The 26,076-nt window shown below is 37.4% G+C and overlaps 3 protein-coding genes across 4 annotated transcripts; 2 read left to right on the forward strand and 1 right to left on the reverse strand.

Moving 5' to 3' along the window:
• Positions 1-9,104: 9,104 nt before the first annotated feature.
• On the forward strand, positions 9,105-15,671 carry LOC149009442 (Tetratricopeptide repeat (TPR)-like superfamily protein). Of its 2 annotated transcripts, XR_016174470.1 has the most exons (3): positions 9,105-9,219; positions 11,230-13,395; positions 15,264-15,671. XR_016174470.1 is itself a non-coding variant. In XM_089161752.1 (2 exons), the coding sequence occupies exon 2, from the start codon at positions 11,316-11,318 to the stop codon at positions 13,329-13,331; it is 2,016 nt and encodes a 671-aa protein (XP_089017878.1). In that variant the 5' UTR covers positions 9,105-9,219; positions 11,230-11,315; the 3' UTR covers positions 13,332-13,942. The 2 variants fall into 2 exon arrangements, 1 of the variants encoding a protein (XP_089017878.1); XM_089161752.1 differs by lacking the exon at positions 15,264-15,671 and having other exon boundaries at positions 11,230-13,942.
• A 151-nt stretch (positions 15,672-15,822) lies between these two features.
• On the reverse strand, positions 15,823-17,076 carry LOC149009443 (gibberellin-regulated protein 12-like). The gene is made up of 4 exons (XM_089161753.1): positions 16,818-17,076; positions 16,680-16,727; positions 16,554-16,587; positions 15,823-16,240 (listed from the first exon to the last, which is right to left on the reverse strand). The coding sequence occupies exons 1-4, from the start codon at positions 16,905-16,907 to the stop codon at positions 16,059-16,061; spliced, it is 354 nt and encodes a 117-aa protein (XP_089017879.1). The 5' UTR covers positions 16,908-17,076; the 3' UTR covers positions 15,823-16,058.
• A 6,761-nt stretch (positions 17,077-23,837) lies between these two features.
• Positions 23,838-25,861, forward strand: PKS4 (phytochrome kinase substrate 4). The gene is given in 2 exon segments (XM_089163195.1): positions 23,838-25,556; positions 25,559-25,861. Coding segments are annotated over 2 exon segments (1,683 nt in total). The 5' UTR covers positions 23,838-23,938; the 3' UTR covers positions 25,624-25,861.
• Positions 25,862-26,076: the final 215 nt, after the last annotated feature.

Here is a 26,076-nt window from a genome sequence, read left to right on the forward strand (position 1 = left end):
TTTTCTCCCGTTTTCGGTTTCTTATCTACCTTTGAGATTATTAATCAAGTTTATTATTGTGGCGACCCTGATATTTTAGCATAACATGTCCCTGCATCTCATTGTGATGATAGCACATATTAATCGGTCTTCTTAATCTTATAATCTTATATTAAATACTTTACCCTTTCACCCTGAAAGGAGAAGAATGGAAAGAACAATTCAAATCCTATTTGACGGAAATTTTGAAGGATCATCGTAATATTTGTTAAAATCACATATGAGTTCAAACAAATTTTCATATGATTGGGACACAATAGATCTGCTTCTGGCGAGATGGATTCAATGCCATGTATTAAGGGCGAAAATAGAAGATTTCACAGTATCAGTTACTGATGTGGAAGATTGAAGTTCAGGTATATTTGCACAATTTATCAAATTTCACAAAAGGTATGGTTATTCTGTCAAATCTCGTTATCGGCATGCGGGCACGACGAGGAAACAGAGTAACCAACACAAAGTGCAAACAACACTTGCCGATTATGCATTAATCAAAATTGAACACACCAGTTTCACCATTTCTTTAGAGTACAGAAGTAACCTGTTCTCCCCCTATAAGTTGAAGGAGGGTTTCGTAGCTAGAGGAGCCCAATTCTTCATTCTCTTTTCCTTTCGCGCTGAGTTTTTAACCTAAAATTTCGCCTTGAAAGCCTCCACCAACTTCATAGCTGGTACAGAAGACACTCCAAGAAGCTTGTTTCCTGGTTTGATGAAGATAGAACGGTAGAAAAAATTCTTAGGAATCGGAGGAGAGACGCGGGATTTGAAAAGCAGTGGCGGTTAGCTCTTTTGTAGAAGAAAAGCAGGTACAGGTGGTGCAGACGGCTAATCTCTCCAGCCTCTTTCACTGAGCTTTGCTTGTCTAGGTGAATAAGCGGATAGGAATCACAACTCAGAACACACACTCGAGAGGGGTTGTCCTTCAGTGCTGCGCAATTAATGTGCAGCATTGAGATACCTAGGATTCAGATCAATTCTGGTGGTCAATACTGTTGTTTTTCTATCTTTTTTCTTAAAATTTAAAGAAAAAAAAAAAGAAAAACAAAACAGGTGATCACCATTTAGATTTAGATCTGGACCCTAGGCAGCTCAGTGTTGCGCATTAATTGCGTAGCAGTGAAGCTAAATGCCACTCAAAGGATGACCTCCCGACAAGTTTAATGAGTCTAAGGTTGTAGACTTGAGGAGCGAGCCACCTTGCTGGATCTATAGCTTCTACAACTCCTTTTCTTTTGTTTGCCAGACGGTTGAAAGGTTAGGTACTTAGGTTTGTCATTTTTGGAGAGACATGAGGGCAAAGCTAAGGTACTGATGAACTTTTCTTTTGTTTGCCAAACGGTTGAAAGGTTAGGTACTTAGGTTTGTCATTTTTGGAGAGACATGAGGGCGAAGTTTGTCTTTCTAGATTAGGTTAACGGAGGAGTGATCTTTCAAGATTAGGTTGGCAACTCTGTACTCTTTATGGATAGGGATTTAAATGCATAGTTGAAAATTCAAATTCTATTCGTATTCCTGGATATATCCAATGCGATATTATCCGTGTTTGGTATCCATATTCAATTAAGATATAATATTGAAAAATACATCATTATCCAACCATTAATAGTACTTAATTACATTATACTATCAATGCACCGAGTCCAACATTCAACAATGAGTCTAGTTCGGATTCAGATACCAACATTCAATAATGAGTCTAGTTTGGATTCAGATATTGATATTTTTATCCATCTGATATTATTCAAATATTTGATTAACTAAACAAATTTGAATTTGGTTATAAATTTACACATAATGGATAATGGTTGAATTTGAACATGTTTAATAATCATTATTCAATCCGCTTACCTCCCTATTTATAGGTAGTTTGCTTTCCTGCTTTTTGTATATATGCAATCCTTTCATTTCATTTTTCAGGTTGATTTTTCTTTGCATTTCTCTTTGGGTTAGGGTTTATTTCTGCAACTCTCTCTTTCTTGTTCGTTGTCTCTACAACAATGGCTAAGGAGAATCAGAAGTGAATATAGAAGTTGCTAAAGGGAGTTCCTAGAGTTCCAAGGCGATCTTAATTTCTATGAAGCCTCATCTCACCAATGTAAGGTCAATGAGGTTATTCTATCTTATAAGACTACTTTCAATTCACTAAAAAGAAGAAAATTTCGAGTTCAAAGAGAAAGGTTAATGAAGATCTTCCTCCCATCCGCTCAGCTGAGCTCTTGATTGGCAGGACTTTTGTTATGTTGTGACCCAAATTTCTGTACCTGATTTCTGTTAGCTTGATCAGTCAAGATTTAAAAAAAAAATCAAACAAAATGCTGTTTTGACTCTATTAAAGTCTAATTCCAAAAGGAAATTAAAATTACAGGGTTCTTGAGTTATTTAGACATTATCACATTGTACAAGATCCATAGATAACCATAGAGCCTCAAACTGAGACACATTGACTCTCTCCCCTTCAGGCAAATATGCAAATCAAAAAATAAAACTCAATTTTATGAAGCAGAATTTTGGCCCTGATGTGTTGTCGAGCCAAATTCGTGACTCGGCCTTGTTTGGGCTCAACACAGAACATGCTGAGTCAGGCCACTAGGAACAAACTTGCAACAGCTGCACTGAAACTTTTTTAGTCGGTGTTGTTATTATTTGATACTATAGCTGTTTTAAACCATACATGAAGCAGTTCTGTTTCAAATCTAAACCTAAAACCCAAAGATAAAAGGAAATCCTGTTCTTATGTTTTCAATGAATTTTTCATCAAAACAGGTGAGGTTTCTTTGTAATTGTCGATATGACCTTCTGAAGCTATGCAGTTGCATATTTAAAATATATAATCAGGAGTCAAGTGACAGCAAACAATCTTGTTAATTCAACAAACAAAGCAGGAATTTACAAGTACAAGAACTGATTACAAACCACCAGGATACAGAAACAGGTACAACAAATAACTGAGAAAGCATAAGCACACAACAGCTTTGTGCAACTAAAAACACAGAAACGAACACAACACACCCATTTTTAAGATTCAAGAGATGCCCAAGAGGGAGTTCGACCTCAGCAAGTAGCAGGTGGGGGTGAGATTACACTTAGCATGCAGGAAGTGGGATTGCAAGGGCTGGGTCAACAACACCTAAGGTAGGCAAGACTACAGAGTTTTTACAGGAGCAAAGGCAAGTCAGATCAGCTTTGGTAAGAGCTCCACAGCATTGCTCGTAGGATCCACTGGGTTTGGCTGAGTCACAGCGGGTTTGCAAGCCATTATATCGTCTTCACTCATGTTACACAGACTCAAAGGCATGTACCTTGACCAATTATTGAGCTCCAATAAAAACTAAGAACACCCAGATCAAAGCCACCACTGATATATAGCTTTCTTGAAGCTTTCATCTTCACCATCCGCTGACACTGAGTAACCATTGGAGACTGATGATGGAGATGTTGATCATTTGGTTCCAGAGGAAACCCAAGACAGGGATGGGAAATCAATTAAGAAAGCAAATGAGAATTTGCAAACATAGTTTATTACAACTATCTGTACTCAATCTTGGCTACCACATGTCATACATAAGATCATCGTGACAACACTTGTCAGGAAGATGCACATCAGCACATGTTGATTCACATGCTGAGGGTTGGGAAGTGGGAAAACACTATTCAACCTATAATTCAATTATTTTGTCACTTGTATGGAGGTTGTTGTAGATTGAGAATAGATTGTTCTCCAGAAACCCATCTACTTGGGTGGATTCAATTGAAAATTGAAAACAACTGAAATAATTGATGTTTTCTCCCCTCATTTCTTGCAAAAATGGAAACCAAGAATTGAATTGGAAGTTGGTGGTAAATGTTTTATAAACATATGTAGACATTAATTTGGAACTTAATTTGAAAGCCACAGTTCAGATCTGAATATTTTTTGAATGCTCCTAATAATCAATGAATGACAAGTGTTTTTTCTTGTATAGATTCTATTTTAATGAGAACTTAATAAGTCGACTCGTCTTGGTTGAAGGTCGCGAGACTGTTCGAATAAGAACACTCTTTTTTTAGAATATTCTTTAATTATTTATTGACTTAATTAACAAACTGAAAAAGATTGTTAAAAACAAGAACCAAAGAAGAAATTTCATTATATTGAACAAAAGTCTGAAAAACCTTTTGAGGGAATGAAAAAAAAAAAAAAAAAAAAACATAAAACAACAAAAAAAAAGAATGAAGAAGAAAGAAGAAGGAAGAGAAAGGCTGTAAAGTAACCTTTCTATATTTTACATGAAGAATGTTCCAAAGCCAGCTAAATCGGTTGGCATGGTGAGTCATGTTTTTCTCTACCCATCCTCCTCCCTTCCCCACTGAACTTCAGGAATAAAATAAAAAAGACCTTCTTTATCAAACCTGTGGAATTTTGTGGGATTTTTAGTGATTTCATTAATTAACATTGAAATGCTTAATATCATCCATAAGAATATTAAGAGAAATTAGTCTCTAATGCAAATCACTTGCCACATTTTATACTTCTCTTCTAATTTCACCACTGATCCATGCAAATTAAATGAATTTCTGAAGATCATTTAAGAACTGAGCAATGCTTCTGTTAGAAACAAATAAATAGTAATAATTCCATCCCTAATTTTATACATAATTGTATAGGTATCATCTCCTAGAACATTAATTCTACTACTAACCTACTATATAATCTACCAAAAATCAAAATTTGAAAATAAAACCCACCTAGATTCAAGTCCTACCTACACAAAAATATATAAAAAAAGAAAAGTAAAATGAAGCTACAAAAATTCAGAGACTGTACTGCTTTTCTTGTTGAGATCTCTCCTTCCTTGTATGATCAGCTCCTCATTTTCGGATCTGAAGCGAATAAGAAAGGGAACCTTATGCAGTTGATGATGCTACTTGTTCTGGGTAGGATTCGACCTGCTTGGAGGTGCCTTCTTAAAGCATGGTTCCACAGCTTTCTTGGGCTCTTTCATTTGTCCATTCAGCTTCTTCAGAGTTGCAGAAACTGATGATGAACCCAAAGACAATAACAATCTCCTTGCTGGTTGGTACCTTTGATGATCTCTGCTAGGGCTTCTCCTTTCATGGTGGAAAGACAGTATAGAGCATAGTAGAAGGTAGAAGAAAATCAAAGCAAAGACAGAAACGAGAGCTTTGGAACTGGTCTTCATGGTGGTTGCAGCTAGCTGGGTGAAAACAAAATGATCAAATGAAAGTTGGTTAAAAGATGGAGTTGATGACTTAGTTTATATTGGGAATTCTTCTAAGAGAATGTGAGCATGACTAGTTTTAGATAATTAAGAAAGAAAAAGAAGTTAAAATAACTAACAGTGTTGAGATTTTTCCTTTTCTTTAAGAGGTTGTTACCTGGGAAACCTCCTTCACCATGTGATCTAAATTTGACTATTCCATGCTATGTACCTTTTTTTTTTCGGCAATTCTCAGATCTTTAGCTTCAAGGCTCATGTGATTGGGCACGTGACACTGACTCCTCTTCCTTGTTTATTCCTTCTTACTGGATCCATCTCTGTTAGTACTAGAAGTTAGCACATCTATGATCTAATTGCAACTAAACCAGCTAAGTTTAGCTGGGGAAGCTTTCTTTCCACTTCATCATGCAGCATTTAACCCTCACCTCAGTTCCTTGGTTCTTGAATCATTTCTGACCTTATGGACTTGTCTGAAAACATGTCAGGAATAATATCTTACCCAGTTCATTTTGTTCCTGGTTTTGTTGAAAGAAACTCAGTATTCGATGTTCTTCTTCATTAGTATGAAGGTTAATCTGTAAATTCACCCTCTTATTCCAGAAGCCTTCCAATTTTATTTGGGTTTTAGTTGGGTTCAAATCATCTTGAACCGGCGCCATTTATTTTGGACCGGATTATTTAACTCAGTTTTACTGGGTTTAGAGAGGAATGGCTTCTCTTGCTGTTTTGTTCTAGGTTTTCTCCTCTTCTTGTTCCCTTTTTCAGTGTATGCTGCAATGGTGATTCATGGTGTTTCTCACACGATTTTTGTAAGGGTTTAACATCCTAGGTATGAGGTTCAAGGTTCTTTGTTTTGATTCATTATGTACAACATGTCTAAAGGAATTGATCTGGTTATAGTACGTCGGATTCTATGAGAAGCCCCAGAGATGTAGGCATGACTATGGCAGAACTTTGTTATGATTCTTATTTTTTGGATGAATAAATAATTAAATTAAAAGTTAACAACAAACAAAGGATGAAGGAGGGAGGGGGGGGGGGGAGGAGACCAGCCTTTAAGGGGACTGGAATGAGGAGCTAAGACCTCATGAGACAACAATGAGCCTATTCTTTGGGATATCATCAACTGGGGGATGGGGGATAAAAATGAGTACAGCCGAAACATTAAAACAAATGGCATTCCAAATCATGTCTATAGAGCGAGATTAGGAAGTCCATCTTCTAAGATAGTGCTCCCACCACAGATGATGAACAATGCCACAAAAGACTAGCTTACCAATCCTGTCACAAATGGAGGAACCTGAAAGGTTTCTCAAAACCCAATACTAGTCTCAAGAAAAACCAAAAGAATGTCGTGAACAAGGCCAACTAGAAGCTAAGGCTTTTCCCCAAAGGGAACGAAGAAAGGGAAAGAGAATAATAGGTGCTCTAAGTCATCTAAAACATTATAACAAAGGATGTAATTCATGCTAACTGGAATATGACAGCCAATGAGGAAGGATTGGGTGGGGAGAACAAGATTTAAGGCTCTTCAAAAGGTGAGGGAGTGGCGTGGGATATGTCCTTTAAATCAAACCAATGAGGGCCAAAGGGGCTATGGGGAAGGGAAACGAAGGAGGTTCTGAGTTGAAGAAGTAGAGAAAGTTTTGGTGGAGGAGGGGAGCCAAACAATGAGGTTGTGAGGGGAATCCAAAAAGGCAGGAAGTGATTCCCAGACTTATGAGAGACTAGCATGGGGTCTCAACAGAAGAAGCTTTCTCAAACTCAAGATGGGTTGGAAGGGATGGGGTGGATAAAAAAGAGTCAGATATGAGAAGTAGGAGTAGACCCAATTGACCTAGATGGAATCCTGCTTATTACTGATTTTTCAGTTGAGTTTAAGGATGTTGATCATATTGACATCTAGGATACAATGAATTTCTAGGCCTCCTTCAGATTTTGGACGGCAGATAACCGATCAACTAATGGGATGAAGGAAGCACAAGACATCCTGACCATTCCAATGGAAAGTACTAAAAAAGGATTCCATAGCATAGATGGTAGATTTACGGATAGATAAGATTCCACACTAATAGAAGTAAGAAGATTTGAGGACAGAACAAATGAGCACCACTTTGCCAGTGAAAGAGAGGAGCTTGTCCTTCCAAAGTTAAAGTTTTTTGCGGATGTGGTCAAGCACTGGGTCCATTCGTCAAGGCCTAAAAATTAGAAATAGGGTTTCACTTACCTTGTGGATTCGATCGATATTAGAATGAAATCAAGCTCATCATGCTTCTCACTGTGTCAATCCTACCCACTATCTCATTTACTTACTAAGTAGCAGAGTGTCTATGAATTATGAAGGTGGGGGACCATAAATCTTGATCATTGCCATCAAGATTCTATGAAGTCTATGTATGATTTGCAGTTCTAATATTAATTTCTTTCCAAATTGAATATTCCATTCAGTAACTAAGTACAAACTTTTCAAACAGTACCATGCCGTGTCCATTTTCTCATTGTTTGAATTTGGAAAACTTAGAATATTGTTTCTTTCATATTCAAATGTGGGTTTGAATTGGGAACATGGAAGTTAGCAACTTGTTCTTCCATTTCCCCAGAAACATCTTTAATTAATGAAGGATATATTGTAAGGACTACACTTTGACCAAATATGTAAAAGGGTTTGGTTACTTGACTAAACAGAAATTTGAAAGTATCATGTGTTGACAGCAGCAGCAATTAGAGGAGATATTGGCATGTTTCATGGGATTCTGATTCAAAAACAAGACATGTGAAGATAAAGATTCTTCTAAGAGAGAGAGAGGGAGAGGGAGAGAGAAACCATATGTAGTACTGCTCACTCTCTCTGATAAGAAGTGGTTCATATGACAACATGAAGGACCACCTATTAATTATAATTGAATTGAAGTTCCTGAATTGGATATGTCAACTTGGTAGATCAGGAGTTGAAGAGCAATATAAATAATAGACGATTACGTATGCTATGAGTCATGAATCTCATGTGAGTCATGTCTGCTTACAAAAAATTCTTCGCTCATGGAGACCTTCAAATAGTGACTGCTGATATGTGTGTGAAGAGAGAGTCTGTGAGCCTGTAGGTATCTATATATCCCATGTATTGCATCTCTCTATCGTTTACTGCAAATTGAATCATATTCAAATATATCAAACACATGGTCTCTTTCTCTCTAAACATGAAGAAGGCCTCAGATGAGTTTCTAATTTAATGCAATAAGCCTTTTGGTTTTCTTAAATTGCCCAGGAAACAAAAATGAAAACAAAAAGCTGAAAGAAGGGGAGGTTGACGATGAGATATATCCTAAAGTTATGGTTCTGTCTAATAGCACAAATTTTTCTGTTGTTAGAGTTGATTAAAACCTTAATGGGGTTGTCGACATGTACATGTACGATCCACGCCTATTAGTGCAAAGGTCGTGGGTTCAACCATTGCAGATCGCATATATAATATCCTCGGCCCTATATATAAAAGCGCTTGTTCAGAAAGAAAAAAAAAACCTTAGTGGGCTCTTTATTTTTAGAAAAAGTATTTACAATTTAAGGCCCATTTGGTATTTTCATATTTTCGTATCGGCCCACGAGATCATGAGCCCATGAGCCCATGAGCCCATGTGTGTTTTGTATGTGACTTGACTATTCTTGAATCAACCACTGGGCCTTGTGACTCCAGCTGTCCAACCCGAGGCCCTATAGCCCAAAAAAAAAAAAAAAACCCAAACTTTGACTTTGAAAATACCATTTTGCCCATGGGATGAAAGGTGGGGGGAATATAATTTTTTATTTTTATTTTACTTAATTTCATTTATCTTTTGAAATTCGTGCAAGTCTGAAGTCTCTCTTCCGCTGGTTTAGAATTCTCGAGCTGCTGAACCCTGCAAGATTTCTGCAATCATAAGTTGCACTTGGTATCCTTTGCGACGGGAGAACCTCCTTGTCTTAGGTGCTCTCTCGACCTGTTCTCTCTCTCTGCTTTCTCTGATTGTAGGTTTGCAAGCTTTCTTGTAGATTTTAGTTTATTATTTCTTTTTTTGGGGGGTGGGGAGGAGGGGGAAGATGACCCACGAAATCAATCAATTCCATTTAGTCAGTTACCGGAGAAGAATTTGGTAAACCAGAGATTTCGGTAAGGACGGACATGGATGCAGCCGCAACATAAAACCCTAAGAGTTTGCAGTTGCCTTTGAATGAACTTGGTTCCTTGTTTGGCAACACCTTACAGACCAGTTGCAGCGACAGAATTGCATTTGTACAAAGTAAAGCCTTGAATAAATCTTCAAATGCCACATAACTTGATTCATATTCGAGATTGAAATTTAATGATCTCAATGATTAGAGAGAGGGAACTTTTAGTCAAATTCCAATTTAGAATGCTTTTTCATGTTTGCGAAGTGTCATAATACTCTGATTTGTAGTTGGTTGGATATTTAGAGGTCTAGTTCATCTGTTAAACTTCATGGATTGGCCAAGGCATCTTGGTGATTTACTTAGTATCTCCATGACCAATAGAGGAATCCATTTATAAATGTCGACTACCTTGTCATTTGTGGTTCGAGTTTTGAGATATTGAGAGTTCTTTAAATCAAAGGTAATCCATCTCATTATTTTCCTTCTGTGTGATGATCAGATAAGTAGTACTGTTGGTCCAGGAAGTAATACATAGAACGCTAGTGAGACTTCCATTTTTTTGCTTCACAATTCTATCATGCGTGTATCATTATTCAGCAGCATCCCCACCACTCTGATCATTAGTGAGGTGAGGTCCAGATATTAATAGGTCTTTGAATCAAAGCTCATCAAAGTCATATTTTCCAACCATGTGATGATCAGATAAGTAGCACGCTTGGTACAGGAAGTAATACATTGAAGTAAAGTGAAACTTCCATTTTTACTTCACAATTCTATCACGCCGATATCATTTTTCAGCAGTATTCCCTGCAGGGGATTAAGATAAATTCTCAGCATGCTGTCAAGTAGAGAAACACAAAAACCAAAGGGGAAGCTCCTTATTTGTTGTGTGCTCTATTTTATTTTCTTTTTATTATTTATATATAACAAAGTCACTGGGAATACCTAACTTCTAAGTAGATTGGATTTGAAGTATGCTATGGTCCTTGGTTTATAATAGATATAAAGTCCTGTGGCCTGTACAAATATTTATCATGGTTGGTGAAAACTCTGATGTAATAATTTTGACTACTGTGGAGTCAGTAGCAACTTATTGGATTATTGAGGCCCTTTTGGGACTCTTAAGTAATCAGAAAGGTTGACTCTGTACATTGTTCATATTTATTTCTTAATATTCTTATCTAATTTTGCTACTATCTTTTCTCAAATTCTTGTTTGGCTCTCAATTTAAGATCCGGTTCATTTTATATTTTGAAATCCTTTATGACCCTTCATATGCCATAGATAAATTTTGCTTGGACAAGTTATAGTCATTTCAGAATAACAGCAGAGACATTAAAAACTGTCTTTTCATTATGGTTTTGTCATCAAAACTTGCCAAGTTGCATTCCCATATATAGACAAATAGTATTGTTTTGGATGAACAAATTAATATTACCAAAACCCTGGAGGTGGCAGAATAATAATATACAAGGAGGGATTTTTTGTTATTGGGGGGGGGGGGGGGGGGGGGGAGGCAGCGTAGGATGCAAGGAAGAGCTTAGACCCCAAGTAACAACTATCAACAATGAGCCTATTCCTTGGGGGTGTCCAAGTCTGGGGTTGGGGAAACAGTTGGAGTCTAGAGGAGACATTAAAGTGGAATACCCAGCTGGTGTTCTTTTCTTTGAGGACTCAATGTGATTAAAAAAAAAAATTAGAGTATTGATTTTATGACACTAGGGATATATTACTATTACTATCCTAGACTTCTGTGTTTTATGTGAATGAATAACCCAATTTTGATTTGTAGGTATCTTATATCATCTGTGTTTCTCTTTTGCAGCCAAAAGTAGAGATTGAGTGGAATAGCTGGAAAAGATGATGCCCCAATGAATATTTTTTTGAGTTTTTGGTAAACAATGGCTGCCAATGCCCTGCCGAATTACTAGAAACCATCCCTTGACCTTCTTTTCTGCTGCCTTACAAAAAACCAGAAAGCAAAATGCTTCCCTATCGAACTTCGCATTACCAAATCCGAATTCTAAACAGTTACCTGATTCACCAGAAAGAACTCACTTGGTTCCCACCAATAACATAGCAACATCAGCGCCGTCCTCTGGGAAATCTTTGCTCTTCAATCAACACTGTTTAAGTGACATTGTTTCAGCGAACAAGGTTATCATGAACTATATCCGAGCTGGTGATTTGGATTCTGCTCTTTGTGTATTCGAGAACATGACAGTTAGGACCACAATTACTTGGAATACCATCTTGGCTTGGTATTCCAAAACACCTGGAAAATTGAAGGAGGCACAACGATTGTTTGATTGCATTCCTCAACCAGACGTCGTCTCATTTAATACCATGTTAGCATGTTATTTTCGTAACTCCGATATTGAATCTGCACGGATCTTCTTCAACCTAATGCCAATTAAAGATCCAGCATCTTGGAACACAATGATCTCTGGTCTTTCCCAGAATGGGAAGATGGATGAAGCTCATGAAATCTTTTTTGTTATGCCAGTGAAGAATAGCATTTCCTGGAGTGCCATTATTTCGGGTTATGTTGAGGCTGGGTGTTTGGACCTGGCAGTAGAACTATTTCAGCAAGCTCCCGTCAAGAGTGTGATTGCATGGACAGCAATGATTACTGGATTTATGAGGTTGGGGAAGATCGAATCAGCAGAGAAGTTATTCGCAGAGATGCCTGCAAGGAATTTGGTAACTTGGAATGCCATGATTGCTGGTTATGTTGAGAATTCTGACTCTGAAGGTGGCTTGAAGCTTTTCAGGAGTATGATCAAGGAAGGAATCAAGCCGAACCCGTCCACCATCTGCAGTGTTTTATTAGGTTGTAGTAACTTATCTGCTTTGCAATTGGGAAAGCAGGTACATCAACTTATGCATAAATCACCACTGTATCTCCATACGACTGTTGGGACTTCTTTCCTTAGCATGTATTGCAAATGTGGGGAGCTAGAGGATGCAAAGAAGTTATTCACTGAGATGCCTCGAAAAGATGTTGTTTCATGGAATGCAATGATTTCTGGTTATGCCCAACATGGCTTTGGTGGGAAAGCAATTCAGCTATTTGATGTGATGAAGGGTGAGGGAATCAAGCCAGATTGGATCACCTTTGTTGCAGTTCTGTCAGCCTGCAACCATGCAGGACTAGTAGATCTTGGAATCCAATATTTTAATTCAATGGAAAACTGCTATGGAGTTAAAGCAAAGCTGGATCACTATACATGTATGGTTGATCTGCTTGGTCGAGCTGGCTTGCTAGACAAAGCTGTAGATTTGATAAAGAAAATGCCTTACCGTGCACATTCAGCTATATTTGGTACACTCTTGGGTGCTTGTAGAATTCACAAGAACTTGGAATTGGCTGAATTTGCTGCCAAAAACCTGCTTGATCTTGATCCAACTAACGCAGCAGGTTATGTTCAACTTGCCAATGCCTATGCTGCTATGAAAAAGTGGGACCATGTTTCAAGGGTTCGGCGGTTAATGAAAGATAGTAAGGTTGTGAAGACGCCTGGTTATAGTTGGATTGAGGTTGGGAGTGAAGTTCATGAGTTCAGATCCGGGGATAGAGTTCACCCTAATTTGCCTTCTATACATAAAAAGTTAGATGAGCTGGAGAGGAGGATGAAGTTAGCAGGGTATGTACCAGATCTTGATTTTGCATTGCATGACGTAGGGGAGGAGCAAAAGGAGATGATATTGTCAAGGCACAGTGAAAAACTGGCAATTGCTTTCGGGCTGATAAGTGTGCCAAGTGGCTCTCAAATACGGGTATTCAAAAACCTTAGAGTTTGTGGGGATTGTCACAATGCCACCAAGTACATCTCTGCAATTGAAGGGAGAGAAATTATTGTTAGGGACACAATGAGATTCCACTACTTCAGAAATGGGAGATGCTCTTGTGGTGACTATTGGTGACCTATGGGGTTTGATTGCAAAATCCTATGAATTATAACCATTAGCGGCTGTACCTGAAGATAAGGTGGCTTACCTTATGACTTTATTGATTAATTTCTTTGCTTGGAGTCCACATTTCTTGCTCCAGCATGGTGGTACATTTTTTCCTTTTGAATGGAGTTAAATATTAATGAAAATGCATCTTGACTAGATCATTCCCGATGTGTTCATCAGAAGGTAAGGTCATTCCCATGTATTAAGCTGAGTTAATGTGTTTGGCAGGTCACTCAATGACCTAGAATTGTCATAACAAAGATTTGTTTCCTTTCGTTCTAGTTTAGTAGTCTCTACATGAAATAATTTTGAAGAATAAGTTGTGTTAGTGCTAACCTGTTTGAAAATTTAAGTCCCCACCCTAAGTAAATAAAAGTGGGATTGCATGTTAATTTAGGCACCTAGTTGTCATGTATGTGGGGTTTTTCTTTTGCTTGTGTGTAATGTGACATATATTTGGAGATAATGCATAAACTAGCTGGCTTGAATTATGAAATTCTTTGTCAGTGATATGGATGTTACATACTTTAGATGGAGTTCCTATGGTAGTATTGATTAACCCCTACGTAATCTTTTTAATTTATAAATTCTTCCCTTAAAATATTCTTTCTTCTACTTTTCTCGGGCCAAAAGGTAGAATCAGCAACCGGTTTTCTTTTCACAGCTTGCCAAAGAGGATTACAGGTTCTTTGATTCCTGTGGTTCCTGTATCTTGGTACCCTTCTGGATACACCCCCCACCTACCCCAACCCAAAAAAGAAAAAGAAGAAGAAAGTATTAGTTAGATGGTTGATTTACCTTGAATAGGTTTCCTGGTCCGAGGAAAGAAATCAAAGTTGCCCATGAGGGGTGGGGTGCTAGAGGATTATGGGGAAGGCACAGCGTTGAAATATCCTAGGAAACAGTCATTTAATTTCTTATATGGTATATTTGACTTTGTTCATTTAATTTCTTGTAAACTCCTTCCCTGTATTTCATCTAGTTATTGATAGTCTTAGTGAATCAATATGATCTTTGTTGAATTCCATTCTTTTAAGGAAGGTAAGGTTGATTTGGACAAAGGGTTTGAATGCATGCAGCAGCACTGGCAAAGAGGACAATGCTTGTCTGTATTAACCCCTGGCCTTTTTGATATTTCGTAAATCCTTATCTAATCAAGTTAAAATTAAAATCTTTACTCTGTTTCCTTAGCACTATTATTGTCACATGAGCACGCGCACACACACACAAAAGGATGTTCCGAGTGTGGCCCTGTGCTACTTCTTTGCAATATATCTTGGGAGAGGGTTGGGGATGCTGACGTATTTTATAAGCTAGCGGCATACAGAGATCCCAGGGCTGGATGCAGGAGGGCAGGGGGTCTTTTGTAAAGTGGAAAGAGAGAGGATGATATATGCTGGGAAGTGGAACCCAGGTGACATTATCAACCTTCTCCCATACATTGTATTATGTGATACGGGCCTGTTTCTCGGTTGATGTTAATTGTATGATCTCAAATTAAAGGAGGTCAAGACTTCAGAAGTAACTGGATTGGCTATCAAAACTGTGGTCATTAGTTGACTCTTTTGTTAAATTCCATTCCTGATTTGGTTTTCATCTTATTAGAACCAAAATTACCAAATGCTATGATATATCATCTATGATGGTGCCAAATTGGTTCTTTTTCTTGATGATGGATTCTGTGATTGTTTCATCTGGGTCTGGATTAAAACAAAAGGTCAAAGTGCACAAGGCTCCATGCTTAGAAGTGTCTATAATATATTTTTTTTTGGATCATGCTGCCACCAATCTTTACATATGTTGCTAGTCCATAAAATTTCATCCAACATTGCTAAAATCTGCTGCTTGAATCCTTTCATATTTGACTAACTGCTGATGTTATTTGACATGTGAATGCAGGATTGATGTCAGTGACGATAAATTCCTAAAGCCTTCAGAAGTTGAGAAGTGCTGCGGTTGCTAGGTGAGGTTTTACCATTCATCTTTTGGACAATCTTTCTTTAGTTTAGCATTGTACAAATATTGATGCAGAAAAATATGAAAATCATAAACAAACAAAAACTCATTGCACATGCTGGCAATTAAATTAGGTCTGTTTTCTTGTCTAAGCAAAATAGTGTTTACAGCTGTTTGTTCTCATTAATCTCAAATTGCGTACAGAGAAAGAATCATTTCTACAAATTTATGGCAAAATGCTATGTAGGAAATTTACTGAAATAATCATGGACTGGAATTAGGGTAATCATGAAGGCATGATTACAAATCCTGAAATACCTGTTTCTTGAGGTTTGGTCTGAGAACATGGTAGTTAATTAGGTTGGTAAGTTTCTTAGGAATGTGTGCTGAGGGAAGTGGTATAAGATTCTTATGAGTTATTATGTTTTTGGTTTTCCATTTAAAGAAACCATAAGTTTCAATCAAACAATTTCCATTTCAAACTAACTCTATCCAACCCATTGATTGGATGGTGAGAAGAACATTGAGCTAAACTAGAAGTACATAAAAATTCCATAAATAATAAACGAAAAGAAATGCCATAATGATCTTCCTGAGGAAGAGAAGACATAACAGCAGAAAATTATAGCAAATTTCCCTTGTTTATAATAATGTAAAGGAAAATGCTTTGGTAGAAGAAGATGTTGATAGGGAAGATGGATGGAATGATCTGTGGCTGTGTGAGACAGCTTCTTCTAATCAAGGACATTTTGGGCCTCCACTCTTGGTCTTCCAGTTGTTATAACAAGGGCAATTTTGTTTGTGACCACTAGTGCCAGGAGGGACACATCTACACTTGTAACAACACTTCTGGCAGTAGTACATGCATGGCTTCTTATGAGAGGTCTTGGAACACCTGTATTGGCATGCACTTGGGCACTCTGCAACAGAACCACAAATCTGAATCAAAACTCATTCATTCTTTTCAAGATTCTTAAACAACAGAAGTGAATCACTTCTGGGTTTGCAGCTTGCAGACTGCTGCTGCCTATGCAGTAGCTTGGTGAGATTAGAATATCTAGTCCTAGCCCAAGCTCCTATGTTCAGATGTCAGAAAACTATGAGGTCAGAGCCCAATCATAGTTCCACTTTGTAAACCCATCATTGGATTCAGAGGTACCAGATATGAACTGCCAGCATTTTCTGTTTACCACTTGAAAAAGAAAAAAACTAGAGAAATGGAATTCTTCATACCTGCTTGTGTTAAACCTGAGTGCCTGTGCTTATGCTGCAAGCACCATACAATAACATCAGTAAAAGATAAAGAACCAAACAAGACAAGGAATCATAATATTTAATAGCAAGTTTTTTGTTCCTTACCTTTGTTGTAGTGGCCAGACTGGTCGTAAATATCGACTCTGACTGAACCTATAAAACAAGACAAATAAATGTGAAAAGAAAGAATAGAAGAAGAGTAGATTTTTAGAAGGAAATGCTGATTCACATAAAGAATCTCACTTGGGTTGAAGTTGCAATCCCTTCAACGCAGAAGAAGACGAGGAGAAGGAGAAGGAGAAGAAAAAGAGAAGGAAGTGCGGATCTCTCCATTGTTATCTGTAACCAATTGAAAGCTAAGAAGAGATCTGAGGAATGAGCAAATATCAACTGGAAGTGACATCCAATTTATAATTATTAATAGAAGAAGAAGAAGAAGAAGCGGTTACATTGAAAGTCTCCCCGAGCATGGGATTCACCGACACCTTGTTAGATTATAATATTCATTTTCTGTGCCAGATAGCATTTATTACGCATGATACCTATACACACTTGGGGGTTCTTTTATAACTAATGAAGTTTCTGATTAGTTGAGAGCAGAACGAATAACAGGACAAGCATCTCCTATACCGTACCGTCCTCATGGGTGCTTGCTTGGGAATGGGAAAGTAAAATTCTATATGAACCGGGTTTATTTTGGTCCATATTATTAACTTAACCCGGTTATAGATCTAATAATATAGCCTTATTAACGGTTCGACCTGTTTAGAAACCAGACCATATTAATTCAACCAGCATCATTGATTGAATCATTGTTTTCTCCAAATTTAGAAGGGCAATGAGAATTGAGAAGTGGGGGGGCTTTCTTTGGTGTTGCATAATTGCATGATCTAACATCACGGGATCTGCACATGGGGAATATGGTGGGATCCATGGATAGTGCAAGATAATGTGATGGATATTACTTCTAGAGGAGAGAAATTCAAATGTTATTAAAAAAAGAAAGGAAACGTACAGAGAAGAGTGCAGCGAGCACATGGCATTGATGGCAAAGGAGGAGGTATCTTATGAATTTTATAAGAAATATGTCGTGCGGGAAGGAGGCATTAGGGTTTGGTGGGCCTCCATTTAACGTTCAGAGATTTGACCCGACCTGCCTACCCGCCTGCTTTCCACCGAAGGGCTACTGCTCTCTCTCTCTTGTGCACTCTGCTGTGCTCTGACTGCTCTTTCAGTTTCAGTTTCAGCTTTGCTTTTTATTTTGTTTTCGTGCATGGTAGTTGTTGCCTTTGGGCCCCTTGGCCCGGCCACTACGAGGCCCACCACAATTTCAGGTACCACGTACACAGAGCCCGTGCTTTTTGAGTAAGCCCAACTTGGACGCCGTGAAGCCCATCAACGATATGTTATTTTGTGCCCCTTGTGTTTGCGCGTGGGAGCCATATATGATCTGGTTGTTGAGGAAACCACATCCAACTAGACTAGCGGTGTACAACGGATCGGATTCGGATTGGATAGTGATAATATCATTTCTGCATCCTATTGTATTCGGACTGATTCAGATAATATCCTATCGATTTTTGGACGGATTTAGTTGGATTCGGATGATAATTATTTTCCTAAGTATGTTCTTATAAATGGGCATGAATACGAATTGAATATAAATTTTTGATTACTTGTTGACATCTTTAATATTTTGCTTGTTTAAAATTTAAGAATTTAGTAATTTTGGTAATTATTTTAGTAAAAAATCAAGATAAATAGTCACATATCTCAGGTAAAAATTATAAAAATAAACAAAAAGTAAATCCAAACAAGTGAGTTAAACGGATAATAATTGGTAAAAAAAGGATATGCCATATCCACATCCTATTAGTAATTGGAAAGATTTAGATATTGCCAAATAGATGCGGATGTGAATTCTAGAGTGAATTTCGGTTATTCTTTTACACTCTTAATCTAGACATAAGGGAGATGTGACATTGCCCAGCAGCTAGGTAATTCTCCTAGTTTTAATTGGGTTTCCAAAATGGTGGAAAAAAATTAATAAATAAGAGGGATCCAATGGTGTTAGAGTGGGGGGAAAGGGATGAAGGGTTTTGTGAAAAAGCTGCAAATGTGAGTGTCACTTTTTATTATATCCTTTGCTTATTATGAATCAATCCATATGGATAAGGATATAACCATAATTGTATCTTTTCTAGAGTTTATTAAATTTGTTTGCGTATTAGTCAATGCATACAAGAGTAGAAGATAATGGTCCCCTGAATTTGAAGCCCCATACAGAACTGGCTAATGTGAACATATCAGAACATGCCTATACAACTAGTGCCTAGTGAAAGTCTTTCTACCGAAAAGAAATGATAAAACTCGTGCCCAACTGATGTGTGACAATTCATTTAATTTTTGACAAGCAAAGCAGGTTCCGTATCAGTATGGAACTGCCACACCTCATACAAAGGTGAAAAGGAGAAACTCTATCAAAACAAAGTGCTTTCGAGTTTCTGACTAAAGAAGAATCTCATTCAATTTGAAGTGGTCACTAAATTCGAGTCTCGAAACAGTCTCTTTTTAAAGGTAGAGGTACATTTCCTTTTTTGGCACATAAATAGGTAAAATCTTGTATGGTAGGTAATCCAACTAAGAAAAAAATGTGAGGCACAAATTTGGGTTGAAGCTGGCACAAGCGATGATGGAGAGCAATTATATTGCCTTTCTTTTAACCCTAAAACCTCCATAATTGCTCTGGTTAATCGATCTCTCTGTTGAGTGATAAAACTAAGAAGACGAACTTGATCTGGTTAATCACCGCCGATGGGTACGTTGCCTTTGCTGCAGATGATGCAAACTTGCTCAAAGGTGCTGGTGGCAAGTACCTTTCATCTTAACGCTTTTTTTCATGTATATCTCAGCTGGAAGATCCAAGTCCAACACCTATTGTAGCCATGAATAGAGAGTCATTTTTGTACATCTAGAAGTGTCTTTTCTTTCAAGCTTGTGATTCAAGCAGTAGACAAGGAAGTGACAGTTACCTGCTGCTGCATTTGGAATAACTCTGTTTCTCGCTAATTAGTTGGTATATCATATATCTTTACCCAAAAAAAATTATAATAATAAAATGTATATAGGGGGGGGTGGGGACTCTTGTGCATCTTTGATCAATGACCTAGGAGGAAAGGAAAACAATAAATAAATGCTAAAAAATACATCCTAAGTTAATAATTTGGAGGGTTAGACAGAAGCGGGAATGGAGGGGGGAGAGAAGATTATTGATGAAGGCTACTTACTTGCATCTTTGAATCTTGAATGACAAAAATAATCCTTCTACTTTGTTTGTAGATCGGATAGACTTCACTTACGATAGCTTGCCGATGCCCTAATAGGGGGTTGTAGTCACCTATCATGTGATCCGTTGTTGAACCTATCCGTGGGTCAAATCAGAAGTAAGTATTTTTCTCATCACTAATTTTCCTTTGTACCATTGTATGGAGTAGGGGGAGGATGCTGATAATACTGTTCCATATCTATGATCCTTTTTTATTTTTCACTTTTAGATAAAAAATAAATGATTTGGATAAGTATCGTGCTTTGGATCAATAGCCTTTAGCTTCATTACCCATTTTTTGAGGCAAGACTCAAGAGATTGGAGTTTTCTTTAGGGAAAAAAAGAAGAAGAAGAACATATCCTTTATATGCATATCATACAAGATTATGTATCCGGTTCAACTTAGGTCCATTCCCATTCTGATACGTACATTCCCATTCTGATACAATCATACGAGATTTTTGCAACCATAAATGAGAAATGGGAGTGATTTTTGTCCATTTTCAAGAAATGACATAGAATCATCACCATACAATCCTTTAGGGCTTGTTTGATTACATGAGTCTAGAGATTTCAAACCTATGGAGTCATAATTTATAAAATTAAATGTTTGGTTGTGGAATGAAATTTGTGGATTCATCCTAAAACCTATTTGATCGGCGTGGTTGTGAAGTGCAAATGTATGCTTTTTGAAATCTCGATTTCACCCTTACCATAAATCTACATATTCACGTTTAGTGTAAAAGGTGAATCTCTAGATTTCATGAATATGGAGATTTTTACAACCAAACGGGTATAATTCTCAGATTCATGAATCCAGAGATTTGAAATCTTTAGATTCAAGTAACCAAACAGGTCTTTAGTGATTGAAAACCTCGTGCAACACACATAAAAATATAAATACCCTAAAATTTGGTGGCATCTTGATAATTTTATTACACTTTTTGACATTAAAACTCATGTAGGTCCTCTATCAATAATACTTTCTTTTTGGAAATTAAAAAGGAAAAAACTATCAATAATTTGATGGAATATGAAGTGAATGGGCGCGTGAGGAGTTAGCTGTGGATGGACAGTGAAATGATAGAGAAACATGAGGCCCCATAATTTCGTATTTGGTCACAAAATAAGTCACCAAGTACCATTAAAGCCTAGAGCAAATATTTGTTTTATGATCCCCTGGTTTTAATGTTGGAAGTTGGAACCACCAAATCAATATTTGTAAAATTTTCTGGTTTGTTGATGTTAAAAAATAAAAATAAAAAATTGTTAATTTTCAGATGTTGAAATGACAATTGATTCAATTAGAAGTGACAGAAGAGATGATCAGATCAAATCCTTCTCAAAGAAGAAGTGTTGTCGGGTCTAAATGGTTTGAGGTAGTCTCTTTATATCTTTTTCGTCACATTAGGAAGAAATTTATGTAAATTTCACTGAGACTTCTACCTTTGATTTATTTTATCAATATTCAGAAGTGAGCCCATTCCCCATTAACTAGGGGGACTGTATTCACTCTTGAGTTACAGGACGAGACATAATTTATAAAGTATTTGAAAAGATCAACAAGCAAATAGTTGCATGGAAAATTATTTCGAATCAAACTCCTTTATAGGAAGATCAATGCTCAGTGAATGTTAGGTGAGACATCAAAAGATATTGAACTACTGTGCTGATGGAGAGAGAACTCCAAAGTCCTGGCCTGAATTTGAAGATTTCTGGCTGGGGAAGGGAATCACTGCCGACAGAGCATGTGAGATACTATTTCATTACAATCTGATAGACGTTTTTAGGTGAATGTGTGGTTGGTTTGCTTTGCCTACTTGTACTTATCAAAAGAGAGTGTCTAAGAAATAAAAACCAATCAATATATAAATTATTAGATCATTAACTTCTGCTTTTCTTCCCTGTCCCTTCCCCCTTCAAGGGGTTCCACACAGAGAATCTGATCTGACTTTCTCTTCATGGGTTCTGAATCAAAGCTCCATAAAGCCATGCCATGCTTGAATAAATATATATATATATCATTCAATCTACAGAAGAAAGTAAAGAAAATTAAACATGATGAAGGCTTGAAGAAGAGATTTAAATGAAACTTGTAGTCCTGTTGGGTGTGAAATGACTGTCTTGCCTCCATAGAATTCCCCAAGTACAACTTATTTTTTGAAGAAAAATCTATACTTATGTAAGATGATCAATTAGATTGGATTGATTGCTTTCGTTCTAATAGTTATAAACAAACATGTCAATAATTAGGTCCACATATTTTCATAGATTGCCTTCATATTCTCTGAATTAAACAAATAATTTAATGGTTAAAGTTTAAATAAAACATGATTAGACTAAATGGAAACAACAGATTATAATTGGATCCACACGCACGCTTGGATCATATATTGTTTATCTTTAGCTTTTGAAACTAATTAAACACTAGGTTTATCAAAAAATACTAGAGAGAAGTACTAGGTATATATGTTTATGATTAGATTGATGACTTGATTACTTACTGAAACATTTTAAATAAAAATATTTTGTTATGTATTTGAGGTTAATTAGGTTTCTTAATTATTTTCTTTTTATATAAGCTTTTAAATCTTCATGTGATTCACATCGCATTTTTAGGCATCTTTTTGATCAATGATTTTATGTTTGGCGACTAATATCTTATCGTATAAGCATCAACGGACATAATAATGGAAACCGCGTCAAAGTGCACATAGTTATCGTTAAACTATTTTAGATGGAGAAAGGTTTGAAGAATCATAATATGATTTTGTTTGAGGGTAACGCTAATTCATTTACCCAAAGACTTTTGCAAGCATATTCAACCGAAAATTGATTTGTTGTATACAATCACTTTATACTGTTTGATGTATTTCAAGAAATACAAATGCATTTGTAATGTTGTTCACAATAAAAGATTTACATCTTACCATTAAAGGATTGTTCAGTTGGTAATGACTAACACCTCTTGATAAAGAAGTCATGGGTTCACCTCTTTATGGTAGTATATTTCAATTATATATATAAAAACTAATCATAAAGACATAGTTGAAATGAGAACCTCCTGAGAAAAGAACAAAAATTTTACAAGACATTATTTTTCTCCATGATATGGTCCATGCACCCTAAAATCTGTTAGATTTGAATTTTGTACTTAAAACTTTCAAATTCAGCCAATTTATGTAAAAGGAGTAACAGATGAATGATAGTGTTTGTGGCCTACCCAGATCTAAAAACCAAAGGTACAAAACTAGAGAAATGGATAGAGACAGGTCTCCATGTATTTGACACAGCTGTGTTTTTGACAAACTTAGGGTTCGTAGGGTCATTTGGTGTTTGAATAAATATTACTTGACATGGTTCTTGTCTTAGGAAACCTATAATATTTGATCCCACCTTCATGGATATGGTTCAGTCATGGAGCCCCTTTTGACACACTACTACACTATTTGCTTCATTATTTTGTAATTCTCAAAACTGTCTCTTGCTAAGATGGTGTGTCTGACGTGCTAGTACATGTAGTGTTCACAGTGTTGGATGAGCACCACATGAATTTCATTGAATCTTAACCACACAAAAGAATATGTGCAGAATATACCCACTTCAGTAAAATCAAATGAGCTCCATTCAACGCTTTAACATTGGTTACTACAGGCATCACCACGTCAAATGCACTAGCCTAGCAAGATCCATGCCCATAATGCTAGATCTCTCATCTAAGCAAGAGCCCATGTATGAATTAAGACAAGCATACCCATGCTCATACATTTAAAGATGTTCATACATAGCCAATAAGTGCATGGATGTGGTTGGTGCTGTACGTTGTTCTTTGACAGAAGAGACGTCTAGTGTCAAGCTCTACTAGTTGAGTTGAGCTCTGTAGGTACATATATTCTTGTTGAGTGAGTCTGTGGAGAAAAAGAATTTCAGAAGTCTATATTAGCTGTTAGTGCTCAGAGTTTTCTTTTTCTCCCCGTGCTTTTGTTTTTTCTCACAGAGACAGAAAGCTAGAGAGTGGACAAGGGAGGAGAAGGGAGAGATGGAAAGGTTTACAGTAACTCAGACCTTTAATGGTGGTGGTGGTGGTGGCCTTTCTCCAAGGCTCATCTTTGAACAGAATGAACCATCCATACCTATTACAACCCTTCCACCAAAAACCCACCTCATAGACACTTCATTTTCTTCATGTATCAGAGCAGGAGAGCCCAAATTGCTTGCTGAAGAACGTTTCAGAAGGCAACATGATGATTCAGAGCTCAGAATCTTTGATGCTGAGAAGTACTTCAATGAAGGTGGAGATCAGAAAGAGAAGAAGCAGCCTTCTACTGTTGCTGTAAGTCTTGATAGAATTCCTGATAGGTCTTCTCTCTCTACTGTTTCAAGGCTTTCTTCTGTTTCATCTGTTGATGGGCATGGAAGGAATTACAAAACTGGATCTTTCCATGCAACCCCCACAGCCTCATCTGAAGCTAGCTGGAACAGCCGCTCTGGTTTGTTGTCAATGCCACCGGGTTCAATTGCAGTTTCTATGAGAAACCTGTCTTCGGATGGGAAGAAAAATGGAATTTCAAGAAAGTGGCTTTTCAGGACAAGATGTCCCTGCTCAGGTAAGAAATCTGTTCAAGTGGAAAATAAATTATCAAATCCGAAGAGCCCATCTTATTCAAACGGTACCAACAGATCCTCGAATCCCAATAAACAGAGCACCAACACAGCCGAAGCTGCTCCTGATAGAGGAGTATCTGTATCCAAGGAGAATTCAAAGGTCGTGGTTGACAAAAACATGGTAATTGATGCAAGGGCAGGAGTGAAATCAGCTCCTGGAAACCATTTGCCATCAAAATCTTTGCCGCCGGAGTCCAGTCACCGGATAGTTTCTTCCGCCGGAAAATTGGTTACTGAAGCAGGTGGTGGTGGGGGGTTCTCGTTTCCTATATTAAATCCTCCTCTGCTCCTAAATCCTCCTCTGCTCCTCCCAAATGGTGGGAAAATGGCAATCCAGCTTGAAGACCCACCGAGCAGGGAGTCACTAGAGGTGTTCCGACCATCGGATGAATCAATGATAAGAAAATCCACAGAGCTTCAACGGCAGCTGCTGATGCAGAGCTTCACTTTCCCGGCAAGTCCTAAAACCAGAGCGACCACTGGAGATGATGACGTCGCAAGTGACACGAGCTCAGATTTATTTGAAATTGAAAGCTTCTCAACTCAAACAACTATGTATCCATTGAATCACCAGCAGAGAGAAGCCCTCCACGAATTCTCACTCAATGAGAGAAGGAGAAATAATGGAAGCATTGATGGGTCTGTGACCCCTTCCACTGCACCAACAGAAATTTATGAGCCTAGTGAAGTTAGTATTGATTGGAGCGTGACAACCGCAGAGGGATTCGACCGGAGAAGTGTTGCAACATCGGATTATGAGGATTTCAGGTTCAAAGTACAGAAAGAAGAATCTGAGAAGACGATTATTAATGCCAGTACTGCAGGTAACAGTAGAAGAAAGGGGAATGGATTGTTGAGTTGCAGATGTGAGAAGGCAGTGAGTGTAGGTCCTCATCCAGTGAGACAATTGGGTGCCGGTGCCGGTGTCGGTGTTGGTGTTGATGCTCCGGTGACGTTGAGATTGGGAAATTTAAGCTCAATGCACAAGGCAAGGCATCAGGTAAGCCACCGATAGCAAGGTCGAGTTCTGGTCTCATGGTTTCATTAATTACACAGTAACAAGCTGGTGTGGTCGGTCATCGTTTTCAGTTCATCACTCGTTAGAAAGATTAATGAATGCTGTTGTAATGAATTAGGAATGGAGGTTAATTTATTATTATTCATGGAGTTTATTCTACTAGTATTTAGAGGTGAACTGTTTTCTTAGAATATGTGATGGACACAGTGTCACAATAGTGATATACTCTCTGAGATTCCTGACAATAAAGAGTCCGATCTGAGTACAAATATGTGCAACATGCACCAACTGATCCATTCACATATGATTACAAGTTGGACTCAAACATCTTCTTTGTAAATATTTTGGGTGAGACATGTTGTAACCTGGAGGCCTAAAAATGAAAATACTCTTAAGATGCCTTGAAATTCTCAATCTTTTACTTGGAGCTGTTGGTTTCATCATCTAAGATCTTCTTTGGTAAATATTGTTTGCAAGTGGGGGGGACAAAATGT

The sequence above is a fragment of the Hakea prostrata genome, chromosome 7, assembly GCF_041222555.1.
Source record: "Hakea prostrata isolate BN-2017 chromosome 7, UWA_Hpros_2, whole genome shotgun sequence".
NCBI lineage: Eukaryota > Viridiplantae > Streptophyta > Magnoliopsida > Proteales > Proteaceae > Hakea > Hakea prostrata.